The sequence below is a fragment of the Dipodomys ordii genome, unplaced genomic scaffold, assembly GCF_000151885.1.
Source record: "Dipodomys ordii isolate 6190 unplaced genomic scaffold, Dord_2.0 Scaffold1, whole genome shotgun sequence".
NCBI classification, from domain to species: domain Eukaryota; kingdom Metazoa; phylum Chordata; class Mammalia; order Rodentia; family Heteromyidae; genus Dipodomys; species Dipodomys ordii.
The window spans coordinates 20,959,081-20,972,515 of record NW_012267217.1 but is presented as its reverse complement, the minus strand read 5'-3'; the positions used below and the strand labels follow the sequence as shown (position 1 = coordinate 20,972,515).

At 42.0% G+C, this 13,435-nt stretch overlaps 1 protein-coding gene across 5 annotated transcripts in view; it reads right to left on the bottom strand.

Moving 5' to 3' along the window:
• Naa16 (N(alpha)-acetyltransferase 16, NatA auxiliary subunit) overlaps window positions 1-6,854 on the bottom strand; it is a 56,236-nt gene extending 49,382 nt beyond the window's left edge. For all 5 annotated transcript variants that reach the window (XR_001174836.1, XR_001174837.1, XR_001174838.1 and 2 more), the window contains exons 1-2: window positions 6,591-6,854; window positions 2,051-2,135 (exon numbers count right to left, since the gene is read on the bottom strand). Coding sequence is in view for 2 of the 5 variants with exons in the window: in XM_013011018.1 (XP_012866472.1) it covers window positions 2,051-2,135; window positions 6,591-6,644 (139 nt within the window). In the remaining 3 variants the exon portion in view is untranslated. The remainder of the gene's footprint in view (window positions 1-2,050; window positions 2,136-6,590) is intronic.
• Window positions 6,855-13,435: the final 6,581 nt, after the last annotated feature.

Sequence of the window (13,435 nt, the reverse complement as noted above, 5' to 3'; positions counted from 1 at the left end):
GAAAGTATTCTAAAAGAATACCATAAAGTAGGTAAATATCTTACTAGAGAAAAATTAACAGTAAGGGTATCTGAGAATTGTTGAATAAAATCCAGTAGAGCAGTTCTAGTTTTCCAGAGATCAGTTCTAATCAATCATCAATTAATTTATACCTCACAAAACCAATGAATCTACCTTAATGAAGACACAGCTTTAAAACAACTTTATTCAAAAGGCTGAAATACTTTAAAAAAATAATTATTCACATAGGAACATATTTCATTTTGGCAGCAAATTTCAACCAATTCTACTTAAGCTAATTAACATCTGTTTGCATTTCAAGAGTACCACACTGAACTATGGGAATGACAAGAAAATGTTAAAAAGCTAATGAACAATGAAGATGTTTTAGAATGAATTAGCTAAATAATCTACAAAAGGGGAATCAGGTAGGAACAACAGTCAAACACTGATCTCTATAGCCTAGTAAAAATGGTGATCCAGGCAGCCCAGGCCCTGATTATCAATATCTTTCATCTCTTTTATATTTTGAGCTTTTTAATAGCCTCCAATCAGATAAAATCTCCATAGCTATAAAAAACAAACCTTAAATGTCTAAAATTCCATTAAATGAAGGCTCCTTTTCATTTTCTTAAATCAATCTTTCCAATGTGTTTAGAAAAGGGAGCAGGGTCAGACTACTCCCAAAATATGGTCTCAGGTTACCCAGTCTGATACTCAGAGACCCCAAAGAAGCGTTTCTAAACTGTAAGAGGATAATTTGTATTCTAGTCTGATACTTTTTAACAAACTTAGCTATCAATAAAGGGGGTGAAAAAAACAACTACAGACATAATTAACAGTGTTAGATAATAATAAACATAATCTATTGATAGATCAATGGTACTCTATTCATATAAAAAGGTAAGCAGATATATAGAAAGGGTAGTTATATTCTTTACCAAATGATAAAATGAATGTTGCTGTATCTTCACACAATTTCTTTTTTTTAATTAATGACTATATTCTTTCACCCCTTCAGTATTCCCTCATGCTATTTCGGTATTGCAACTATTGTTCTAATTTTATACATAGGAAACTAAGGTTATAATATTAAAAGTCTACTCAAAGTAATAGAGACAATCAAGTCTATAAAAACAGGTTGATACATAAGCAAAAAGAAAAACGCCGGAAGTGGCACTGTGGCTCAAGTGGTAGAGCGCTAGCCTTGAGGTGAAGAGCTGAGGGACAGCTCCCAGGCCCAGAGTTCAGGCCCCAAGACTGGACTCAAAAAAAAAAAAAAGGTTGATAGGCTGGGAATGTGGCTTAGTGGTAGAGTGCTTAGAGTGCTTGCCTAGAATCCATGAGGCCCTGGGTTCAATTCCTCAGTACCACATAAACAAAACCAAAAAACAAAAGAAAAAAAAAAAAAAACACAGGTTGAATGTATCTAATCCAAATATCAAAAACTTAAAATGCTCCAAGATCCAAAACTTTCTGAGCACAAAAAGGCTCAATGGGGCTGGGAAGGTGGCTCAGTGGTAGAGTGCTCACCTAGCAGGCATGAAGCCCTGGGTTCAATTCCTCAGCACCACAGACACAGAGAAAGCCACTGGAAGTGGTCCTGTGGCTCAAGTGGTAGAGTGCTAGCCTTGAGCAAAAGAAGCTCAGAGTGCCCAGGCCCTGAGTTCAAGCCCCAGGACTGGCCAAAAAAAAAAAAAAAAGGCTCAATGAGTGTTTGAAAGTTTTCAGATTTGAGATCTTTAGACTATCAATGTTCAACTGAAAAAATTATGAAATCTAAAACAGTTTCCAAATATTCCGGTAAAGGTTTTCCATCTATGTATTACCTCATCCAATTTTCCCCTAAATGGTCAACTTTCTCATGTAAGGACATAATGAAGTCTGGGAAAGACTCATATGAAGCATAAATCAAAATGTTGACTATTTATACACTCCATAGACAGCTGCAAGGGTTTGGAATCCAAGGCATATTTTCTCACTATTAAATTCCTGTTAGACTTGGAATTAGATTTCCCCAAAGTAAACTCTGAAACAGATGCGGTAATACCTCCATGTTCAGCAAATTTTGAGTTCAAAAGAATCATCTTGCAAAACTTGAGGCCATTTTTGTACTGCTTCTGCTCATAACATTTCTGTAAAGAAATATAAAAAAAATAGTTCTTTAATAAAAGCAACTTTTTATTCAATCAAAAATTCTACATTCAAAATCTAAAATTGGAGCAGAGTGCTAGTGGCTTGCACCTGTAATTCAAGCTACTCAGGAGATTGAGATCTGAGGATCATGGTTCAAAGCCAGACCAGGCAGGAACGTCTGTGAGACTCATACCTCTAATTAACCACCAGAAAACCAGAAGTGGTGCTGTGACTCAAATGGTAGAAGACTGGCCTTGAGCTGAAACACTGATGGACAGTGCCCAGACCCATAGTGCAAGCCCCACAACCGACAAAAAAAGAAAATCTAAACGTGGGTCTAAAAGAGTGGATAGTGCACTTAATAGTTTTATCAGGTTAGGAATGTGGCTCACTGGTAGAGTGCTTGGCTAGCATACATGAAGCTCTGGGTTCAATTCCTCAATACCACATAAACAGAGTGACACTGTGGCTCAAGCAATAGAGTACAAGCCTTGAGCAAAAGCAGCTCAGGAACAGTGCCCAGGCCCTCAGTTCAAGTCCCAAAACTAGCAATTAAAAAAAAAAGAGCTTTATCAATTTATACCACTTTAACATGAAGTGTTCTTTGTTTTACTGCTAAAAAAAAACTATTCTAGAATCTGAACATTTTCACTGTAATTTAAGACAAAGAAAAATATTTAATAAACAAAAAATTTCATTGTAAACCAATACTGACAAAGAAATGACCCAAAGTAAAAGCATACATAGTAGCAGATAACATTAGAAACTCTTTAAAAAAGCCTTTTGCTGCTGAAATAATGAAACCAAGTGCACTGCACAGATGTACTGATATTTATTGAATAGCTGCTACTAACAAGTCTGTACAAAATCTGTCATCTCTTTTTAAATTTCTCTTTACAGTGATAAATAAAAACAAAGTCAAGTGTCAATGGTTCATGCCTATAATCCTAGCAACTCAGGAAGTTAAAATCTGAGGATCGATATTTGAAGCCAACCCAGGCAGAAAAGTCCTCAAGATTATCTCCAATTAGCCAGAAAAAGACCAGACTGGAGGTGTAGCTTCAGTGGAAGAGTATAAGCTGTGTACAAAAAAAGTTTGAGGACCTGCATTCAAGTCTCAGTAGTAGAGCTGGATTTGAACCACAATCCTCAGATCTTAGCCTCCTGAATAGCTAGGATTAACAGGTGCCACTGGTGCCTGGCAGAAAAGTCCTTGAGATTCTTATCTCCAATTAACCAACAACATCAAAAAAAAAAAAAAAAACAAACAGAAGAGGCTATGGCTCCACTTTTTTGCTCCTGAGCAAATGAGCAAAAAAAAAAGCTCAGGAATAGCACCCACACCCTGAGTTCATACTCCAGGATCAGCAAAAAAAAAACAAAAAACAAAAAAGAAAACACAATGTAGTATTTTGATACATATGTGTTTGTGTGTGTGTTTGTGTATAACAGAATGTTTAAGTTAAACATATTTACCTTTTCCAACACTATTTCCTTATGTAAAAAATTCCAAATCCCTTCTAGCTTTTTGAAATGTACGTTTATATTATATTTATCTATTGGTAACTAAGTATTCACTGAAGAGTTTTCCCCTATTCCCTGCCCCTGCCACTCTCACTCACCTTTCTTTCACCATTCTACTCAATGTTATTATCAACTTTTTGTTCTAGTATGCTTTTTGTTTATTTATTTTTTGTCAGTCATGGGGCCTGAACTCTGGGCCTGGGCGCTGTTCCTCAGCTCAAGGTTAGTGTTCTACCACTTGAGCCACTTACAGCTTTTTCTGCTTATGTGGTGCTGAGGAATCGAACCCACCGCCTCATGCATGCAAGGCAAGCATTGTACCACTGAGCCACCCTTCCTAGCCCTGCTTCTTATTTTTATGCCAATACTGGAGCTTGAACTCGGGGACTCTTCTCATTTGGCTTTTTTCACAAGGCTGGTGCACTTCCATTTGAGCCATACCTCCATTTCTGTTTTTTTGCTGGTTAATTGGAGACTCACAGATTGTTCTGCTCTGCCAAGTTTTGAAGTAGGATCCTCAAATCTCAGCCTACTTAATAGTTAGATTTAAAGGGATAGCCACTAGTTCCCAGCTTCATTCCTTTTTTTATGGTAGATTATTATTCCACTAAGAATATACACCATATTTTCTTTATGCATTTGAGACAGATCAGAGGGCCCTATCTTCCCCTAGTGAACTGGGGCAGAAATTAAATACTGTTTAATCTTGCTAAATACTATAGGTACTATTATTAAATGTCATTACAATTGTTATGTGTTGAGCTTTCATTGAATTTTTATTGTAAAATACCCTTTTAGTACTTTTTGTGAATGATTAAAACTGTGGAGGGTAGGCCATTGACAGGCACTAAAGCTGTAAGCATGACAGCTTTGACAAGGGATCTGTTAGAGAAGCAGCCCTCCTTTACTAGGAACCAGCTGGACACTTTACACACTACTGGTATTCTAGCAGTTGCAGAGGACTGCAACTACAGACAAGTCATGCTTCAGTCATGACCACCCCAGAGAGACTTCACTGGTCTTGGAAATCATCTAAGCAAGAACAGTCTTAAAGAAAGAAAAAAAAAGCCTTGGTGAACTTTTAAAACAATCTTGCTTCTCCTGCAGCTACTATCATTTAAGCTAGAGGGAGGAGCACTTCCTCCAGTGGCCCAATAGAAGGCCTATGATGCAAACTTACCCTTCATCTGCATGAAAGTCTTTGCTGTGATTGGTATCAACACAGTCCTTTATTTATATGCAGGATATGCTGTAATTGGCACACACGAGCCACACACCCTCCTCTAAGCTATTTGGTTCACTTTCAAATCAATGTTGAGATTTCTCCCTCTTCACCCCATGGGCCCAATAAAAGGCTTCACTCCTATGGTCTCTACTTTGCCTACGTTTAATCTTTATCTTACCTTTCTTTTTAGTAGTGCAAACTGACCTGGTAATATAGAGACAGCAGGGCTGGGAAGGTGGCTCAGTGGTAGAGCGCTTACCTTGCATGCCTGAGGCCCTGGGTTCGATTCCTCAGCACCACATAAGCAAAAAGAAAAAAGCCGGAAGTGGCGCTGTGGCTCAAGTGGTAGAGCACAAGCCTTGAGCTGAAGAGCTGAGGACAGTGCCCAGGCCCAGAGTTCAGGCCCCACAACTGGACCAAAAAATAAATAAATAAAATAAAAAAATAGAGACAGCAAGGTAGTATCTTTAAGCTTTTGTGTAATCTGAGAATAAATCATGCAACTGTTTTTCTTTTTTTTTTCTTTTTTCTTTCTTTTTTTTTTGGGGGGGGGTTCCGGTCGTGGGGCCTGAACTCTGGGCCTGGGCACTGTCCCTCAGCTCTTCAGCTCAAGGCTAGCGCTCTACCACTTGAGCTACAGCACCACTTCGAACCCAGGGCCTCGAGCATGCAAGGCAAGTGCTCTACCACTGAGCCACCTTCCCAGCCCCTCATGCAACTGTTTTATGCTGCAGATGCACAGGCTGAACTAGCAATCAGAAATGTTTTTATCTAATTATTTACAGATGATCTCCCGTGCATGTTTCAGACACTATAAGCAAAAAAACAAAACACCCTAGCTGGACACAGGTAGCTCATGCCTATAATCCTCGCTACTAAAGAACCTGAGATCTGAGGATTGCGGTTCAAGGCCAGCCTGGCCTCTTTTCTCTAATTAGCCACAAGTGGAGACCATGAGTTCAAGCCCCAGGAGACACACACACACACATACACACACACACACGCACGCAAGCAAGCATGCATACATGCATGCACGAACGCACGCACACAAGCACTGCCTTTTCTAGTAAGTTTAAAATCTTTGGTGCCCGTATACACTGAAAAAAAGCAATGACACGTCGCCTCTCCCCCAGGAAGAGATGCAAACCCAGCCAGGGACGCTGGTGTACAACCCAGATTAATCTCCTTGTCGGTTTCCATGTGGTCAGCGTTACCCCGGCATTATTTGGGTTGTGTCGGGAAACAAAGTTAAACGGTCTCAAGCGCAGCCACGTTAAAAAGCCGACTGCGCGTGAAGCCCGAAACCGCAGTTCTCATCGCTTCCCAAACGGGGAGCGCCCCACGCTGCAAAGCCCCCTCCCGAAGGAAGGGGCGCCACGCGGGCTTCCCAGGACGAACTCGCACCCGGCGGCGGGTACGCGTCGCTCCGGCTGCGCCAGGGCCTGGGGGCTGCGCCAGGGCCGCGGCCAACGTCCGAGGGCAGAGACCGGCTAGCAGAGGCGAACCGCGGAACACCAGGACGCCCCGCAGGGCTCACGAGAGCCTCTCCGGCGGCCACGGCTTCACCAGGGCACTTCTGGAAGTTTCTGGAAAGCGCGCGGCCGCGGGTGGAGAGAGGAGCTCGGCGGAGCCGCCACGCGGGCCTCGGGCTGTCAGGTACACGCGGGGCGGGGCGGAGGCCCCGCGGGGGCCCGCGGCCACTCACCAGCACCCGTTTGAAGAGGTTGCTCTCCTTGGGCGGCAGCGGCACGCCGGGCATCGCGGCCGCGGGGGGCCGGGGGTCCCGCGCTCGGGCTCCGGCGGTGGGCGCCGAGACGGGCCGCGGGGGACGGCTTACTTCATCGGCCGAGACCTCGCTAGCCAGGCAGCGAGGACAGAACCGGCGAGGGAACGAGATCGCAGCGGGGACGGCACGCGCCGTCGTTTGTGAGGGACCTTTTCGACGAGTGATCGCCGCGACTCCCCGGAGTCCCGCGCGCGGCGCAAGATGGCAGCAAGCCCCGCCTCTCCCGGGTCTTCACCCGGCGCGTGCGCGGGAGCCCGCCGGTGGTTGGTGGGGAAGGGAGAAATGGGGCGGGACCAGGTTGTGTTGCGCTTAATAACCCAAGAAAATGACAAGTGATTTACGAGGCAGGGTTTGCTTTGTTTTTGTTTTTTAACTTTTTACTGGTGTTACAAAGGTGATGTTCGTTGGGGCTACAGCTACCTGTCAGGTATAGCGTACATTTCTTTTTTGACAGGCTCACCCCTTCCTTCACACTCTCCCAGTTTCTTCCCTCCCATCCCCACCAAGCTGGTTTTTGTTTGCACGTCTCCTCCTCCTGCCACAAAATAGATTCTGCATGTAGGACTAACTTGCCTTCTTTCCGTTTTTCCACTGGGTTTAGATTCTAAAAACTTCTGTTTTCATTGCAGACCAAGGAAGTGTTCATAACCTACTTGAGGGTAGGGACAGGGCTTCAAGTAAGCTACCTGATGTAAAAACTCATTTGAAAAGTCAGGAAAATAACCTAATATTTTCAGCAGGAATTATGGTCGTTTCTTGGAACTGCTGGTCTTCCAAGTCTATCTCCACTTTCTCCTGAGATGGTCTCCCTTCATTCAAGTCATAATAATGGCAGAAACAGGATGCAAGCCCAAGATGATATGCATCTGGGGCACATCCTACAGTAATATAATAGGCAGCATAGCAGCTGGGGTTGATTGTTCATCCACAGAGGCCGAGGAGGTTGAGATCTGAGAATTACAGTTTAAAGCCAGCTCCAAGCCACTCCATGAGACTTTTTTTTAATATAATATTTTTATTTGCATACACAAATGGATGTATCTACCTTTTTGTTGGTGGTGGTCATGAGGCCTGAACTCTGGGCCTGAGCACTGTCCTTCAGCTCAAGGCTAGCGCTCTACCACTTGAGCCACAGTGCCATTTCCGGCTTTTTCTGCTTACGTGGTGCTGAGGAATCAAACCCAGGGCCTCATGCATGCGAGGCAAGCACTCTACCACTGAGCCACCTTCCCAGTTCCATGAGATTCTTATCCCCCATTAGCCACCAAGAATATCAAAGTAGAGCTTTGATGCCAGCCTTGAGCCAAAAAGCTAAGGAACAGCCTTGGGCAAAAATAGCTCAGGGGCAGTGCTCAGGCCCTGAATTCAAGCCCCAGGACTGGCACCAAAAAAAAAAAAAAAAAAAGGATTCAAAATGTTATGAAAGTTTCCTATGGACTGCATCATTCCTTACTCACTGCAAAAATCATTTCTACTCTCAGGGCAGCTGCAAAATGTTTACTTTCATTCAGCATGACTCCTCCCCTTTTCAATTAGGCAGCCAAGGTGGGTTCTTCATCTGTACTTTGTAGTCTCCCACCATTGCCGACTTCAACCGGGTCTACTAGCACAATCCCAAATTAGCATTTACTGTTTTCTTCATCTCTCTTCCATGAACTATTGTACACATCTTGATTACAAACAGTAAGATGGGGAAAAGGGACAGAGGTATTTGAAAAACAAAACAAAAAAGCCAGTCGTGTGCTTTGTGAGAGTGTATAAAGGATGCAGTGAATGCACAATCAGAAAGCCTGGCTTAAGCAGGAGCTGTGATTTTATTACTAACTTCCTATTTTGTCTGGAGCAAATCCTATTTCCACCTTTCAAAAAGTAGAATTACAACATTATTGTAATCAGTTTCACAGCAGGGTGAGTTTAATGCTTATTCATTTCAAAGCCCATGATTTTAAAAAGCTGTGTTAAATCTGAACTTAGTTTTTCAGGAAGAAAGCCCTTTGGGGGCAGCCTGGACTTCCACCTAGAAGTGCATCAGATATGTACCTCCTGTTTGTATTGCCATGTAATAAGTAAAATAACAGCAGTTTCATCTAGGAAGACCTTCACAGTTCCCAAAGCACTTTTTATATACATGATATAGATCAGTGATTCTCGTTGTTAAACCCACCACAGCCAAAGAGAATAAAAGGAAATTGGAAGCTGGGTACTAGTGGCTAATGCTTGTAACCCTTGCTACTCAGAGGGCTGAGATCTGAGATCAGGGTTCGAAGTCAGCACAGGCAGAAAAGTCCCCATGAAACTCTTATCTCCAATTAACCACTCAAAAACCAGAAGTGGCACTGTGGCTCAAAGTAGTAGAGCACAAGCCCTGAGTGAAAGAACTCAAAGACAGTGCCCAGGCCCTAAGTTCAAGCCCCACAACCAACCCAAAAATGGAGGAGGAGGAGGAAGAGGAGGAAGAGAATGAGGGGGAGGTGAAGGAGGGGGAGCGGGAGGAGGAAAAGGATTTCCTATACCCTGAAAGTAATGGGAGTTTGCTGCTAATCCTACAAGCAAGTTAACCATATAATTAAAGGCTGATGAAAAAACAACTTGCTAGATTGCATTTTTCATGTCACCTAAGATTCCCTAATATTTCCACTCTTGTCTACCTTCCTTGCTCATGTTTCTGAAGAAGAAATGGGGGCTGGGAAGGTGGCTCAGTGGTAGAGCGCTTGCCTTGCATGCCTGAGGCCCTGGGTTCAATTCCTCAGCACCACATAAGCAAAAAGAAAAAAGCCAGAAGTGGCACTGAGGCTCAAGTGGTAGAGTGCTAGCCTTGAGCTGAAGAGCTGAGGGACAGCGCCCAGGCCCAGAGTTCAGGCCCCACGACCAGACCCAAAAAAAAAAAAAAATGGAATGGTCAAGACAAAAAAAGAAAACAAGTAAAGATTGTTTTCAGGTCAAGGGGGTGGTTAGCCAGTAGTGCGTGAGAGGGAAAGTGGTATGTAGCTTGCTTGACAATACAGATCAAGGTATGAAGAGTATGCCATCTCTGGCAGCATCATTTGGTTTAGGGTTTTTGTCCTGTCCTAGTCTATTTTGTGTTGTTCTAACGAAGCTCCATAAGGCTGGGTACTTTCTAAGGGAAAGAAGTTTATTTAGCTCAAAAGTTTTGGAGGTCAAAGATGCTGGCGTTTGGTGAAAGCCTTCCTGTTAAAGGTTCTACTACCTTTTCACATCATTATACTGGGGACCAAGCTTCAACACACAAACCTTTGGAGGATAAACCATATCTAAGCCAAACATTATTTTTGAAGTATTTTCAATAAGAAGATGACATGATTGAGTTTATTTTTTTTTAGAATCACTCTATCCAGATGCTTGTAGTTCATGCCTATAATCCTAGCTATACAGAAGGCTGAGATAAGAATATAACAGTTCCAAGTCAACCAAAAAAGAAAGTCCATGAGACTTATCTCCATTAACCACCAAAAAGCCAGAAGTGGAACTGTGGCTCAAGTGGTAGATCACTAGCCTTGAGTGAAAAAGCTCAGGGACAGCATCTGGGCCCTGAGTTCAAGCGCCAGTATCAGAAATAAATAAATAAGTAAGATGTTATCCTCACATTCCAGTCTTCACATTGTGGGATTCCACAAGGTGTGGTCATATACCTAAACTCCAGAGAACTGGAAGCCATTCACATCTTCAGAATGTGCTGTAAACCACAGGATGTTATGGTTTGTGTGCTGGGATTCTTTTGTTCTTTTCAGTGGCTCTAAAATTTTCACAGAAGGAATCAAAGGTTTCAACTTGACATAAATCCAGTTTCTATAGATCCCCTGATCTAGGTTTCCTAAAGAACATCCAAGGTGATAGAAGTCCTAGTATTCAACTTCTCCAAGGAAAAATCCCTACACAGACTTATTTGGAAGTCCTGCAAAATGATACAAAGCAATTTTCCATCAGTAGTACATACAAAAGTGTCTTCAGGCAGTTTAAACCAAACTACAAGTCTTTGAGAAAAGGCTAAATGAAATTCTCAATACCAGCCCATTTGGAATATAAGCCATTTTCTCTAACAGAATCTGGAAAATGTTCTTGCTTTTTTTTTTCTTCTGTAGCTTGCCCCAAGTTCAAGGAGTTGGATATTTAGGTTTTCAGAGTAATAACAAATTGTCAGTACCACTTGAAATTCATTCAACAAAGGAACTGTGTATAGTTTATTCTCCTATTAGAAGTGTTTCAAAAATGTTAGATCTTAGCCAGGCGCTGGTGGCTCACACCTGTAATCCTAGCTACTCAAGGAGGCTTAGGTATGAGGATCTCAGTTCAAAGCCAACCCTGGCAGGAAAGTCAGTGAGACTCTTATCTCCAATAAGCCAGAAAACCAGAAGTGGTTCTGTGGCTAAAGCGGTAGAGTGCTCACCTTGAGCTGAAGAGCACAGGGATAGCGCCCAAGCCCAGAGTTCAAGCCCCACGATGGACAAAAATAAATAAACAACTAAAATTTTTTAAATGGTAGATCTTACCATTAATTTAATCAGAATGCTAACTCTGGCACTGAATTAACCCTTTTATTACTGTTTCAGGATTTTTCTTTTCATAATACCTGATTTTTTTTCCAAGTAGAAGCTATTTGACTTCATAAAATCACCTTTAATAGCCCCCATCAGTTTTTTTCAACCAAACATTAAAGAGTATCTGTTTTTTTTTCCTTATACCTTTCTTGTTTACTCATTGAAAACTAAAGAGTACCAGTTTGGATCTTAAATGTCCCCCACAGGGTCGTTGTTAAAGGGTCATGGGTTGGTCCCCAGTTGATGAACTATTGGGAAGTGCTGAAAATGTTAAGAGGTTAAGGCCTCATTGGAGAAAGTCATGTCACGGAGGTATGCCCTTGAAGAAGATATTGGGGTGCTGTCCCCCTTTTTTCCTTTCCAGATGCCACGAAGTGGACAGACACCCTCCACCACATACTCCCTGTCATGTTCTTCTGCCTTACCACAGGCCCAGGAGCAAGTAGCCAAGCATCTGTGGACTGAAACCATGAGCCAAACCTTTCCTCTTGTAAATTGATTCCCTCATAGCAATGGAAACCTAGTATGAAGAAAAAAATAAAATCGATCTGTAATTCCAATAAAATTGATAGGTAATTTTTTACATATGTATGCACCACATATTGTAATGGAATAATTTGCTGGGTTTTAAATATGCTCTATATTTTCATTTTCTATTGTAAAGATACTGTACAGAGGGGTTACAGTTACATGAATAAAGTAATGAGTGCATTTCCTATCAAGCATTGTTACCTCCTCCTTTGTTTTTCCCCTATCATCCCTTCTCACCCCACCTCCCCAATTCCTCCCTCCCTCCAACCCCAACCAAAGTTGTAAAGCTCATTTTCAGCATAGTGTCTTGTACATCTCATAGTTACAATGGATCAACCTGTATCCTTATTGCATTAAATATGCTCTATTTTTAAAATTTTTATTATAAAGATGACGAACAGAGGGTCAGGTAATGAGTACATTTCCTTTTCAACAGTGTCACACCATCCCTCATTCTATGTATTCTCCTTAAATGAGTGATCTATTGTGAACATCTTTGTACATAACAAATATATATATATATTGCAATTTTGTATAAAGTATAAAGTAGTATTTTTTTTCCTTTTTGTCAGTCATGGGGCTTGAACACGGCCTGGGTGCTGTCCCTGAACAGTTTTGCTCAAGACTAGCACTCTAGTCTTGCCACTTGGAGCCACAACTCTACTTATGGTTTTTCTAGTGGTTATTGGAGATGAGAGTCTCACACACTTTCCTGCCTGATCTGGCTTTGAACCATGGTTCTCAGATCTCAGTCCCCTGAGTAGCTAGAATTACAATCGTGAGCCACCATGTCCCAGCTTAGAAAGCAATATTTTGAGTGTATCCTTGCACCCATCCTCTCTTTAGACCACCTGCCAAACCTGCCTAGACTGTGATAATCACTATTTCTACTTCCATGAAACCAATGGTTTGTTTTCGTTTTTATCGATCATGGGACTTGAACTCAGGGCCTAGAACAGTGAACCAATATTTATTGAATGAAAGACTGAAAGTTTTCTTTTATCTTTTTTTTTCTTTTTTGAGTGAGGAGGATATCATTTGAGCTTAGGAGTCAAGGGAATTCAGATAAATTGCCTTTGCCTGTTATTTACTAGGGCTTTGTGGAGAAATTATTTAAGCTCCCCATGTATTCATTATGTCTTTTACAAAAATGGGTATTCTAGGGTTGTAAGAACTAAGTAGGTCTAAGCCACTTAGAATAGTATTTAGCACATAGTAGATAGGATGGAGTACTATGAAGTAAGTAGTAAATGTTGGACATTATTTTTCTTTATGGCTAATTCTCTTTCTTGTGTGTATATATATTGTATACATATTTATATATTTATTTTATTTTATTTTTTTGTCAGTTGTGAGGCTTGAACTCTGGGCCTTGCTGCTGTTAATTCCATGCCTGGAATCCTAGTTACTCAGGAGGCTAAAATCTGAGGATCATGGTTCAAAGCCAGCCCAGGCAAGAAAAAGCCCATGAGACTCTTTTTTTTTTTGGGGGGGGGGGTCTGGTCGTGGGGCCTGAACTCTGGGCCTGGGCGCTGTCCCTCAGCTCTTTAGCTCAAGGCTAGCGCTCTACCACTTGAGCCACAGCACCACTCCCGGCTTTTTACTTTTTTGCTTATGTGGTGCTGAGGAATTGAACCCAGGGCCTCAGGCATGCAAGGCAAGCTCTCTACCACTGAG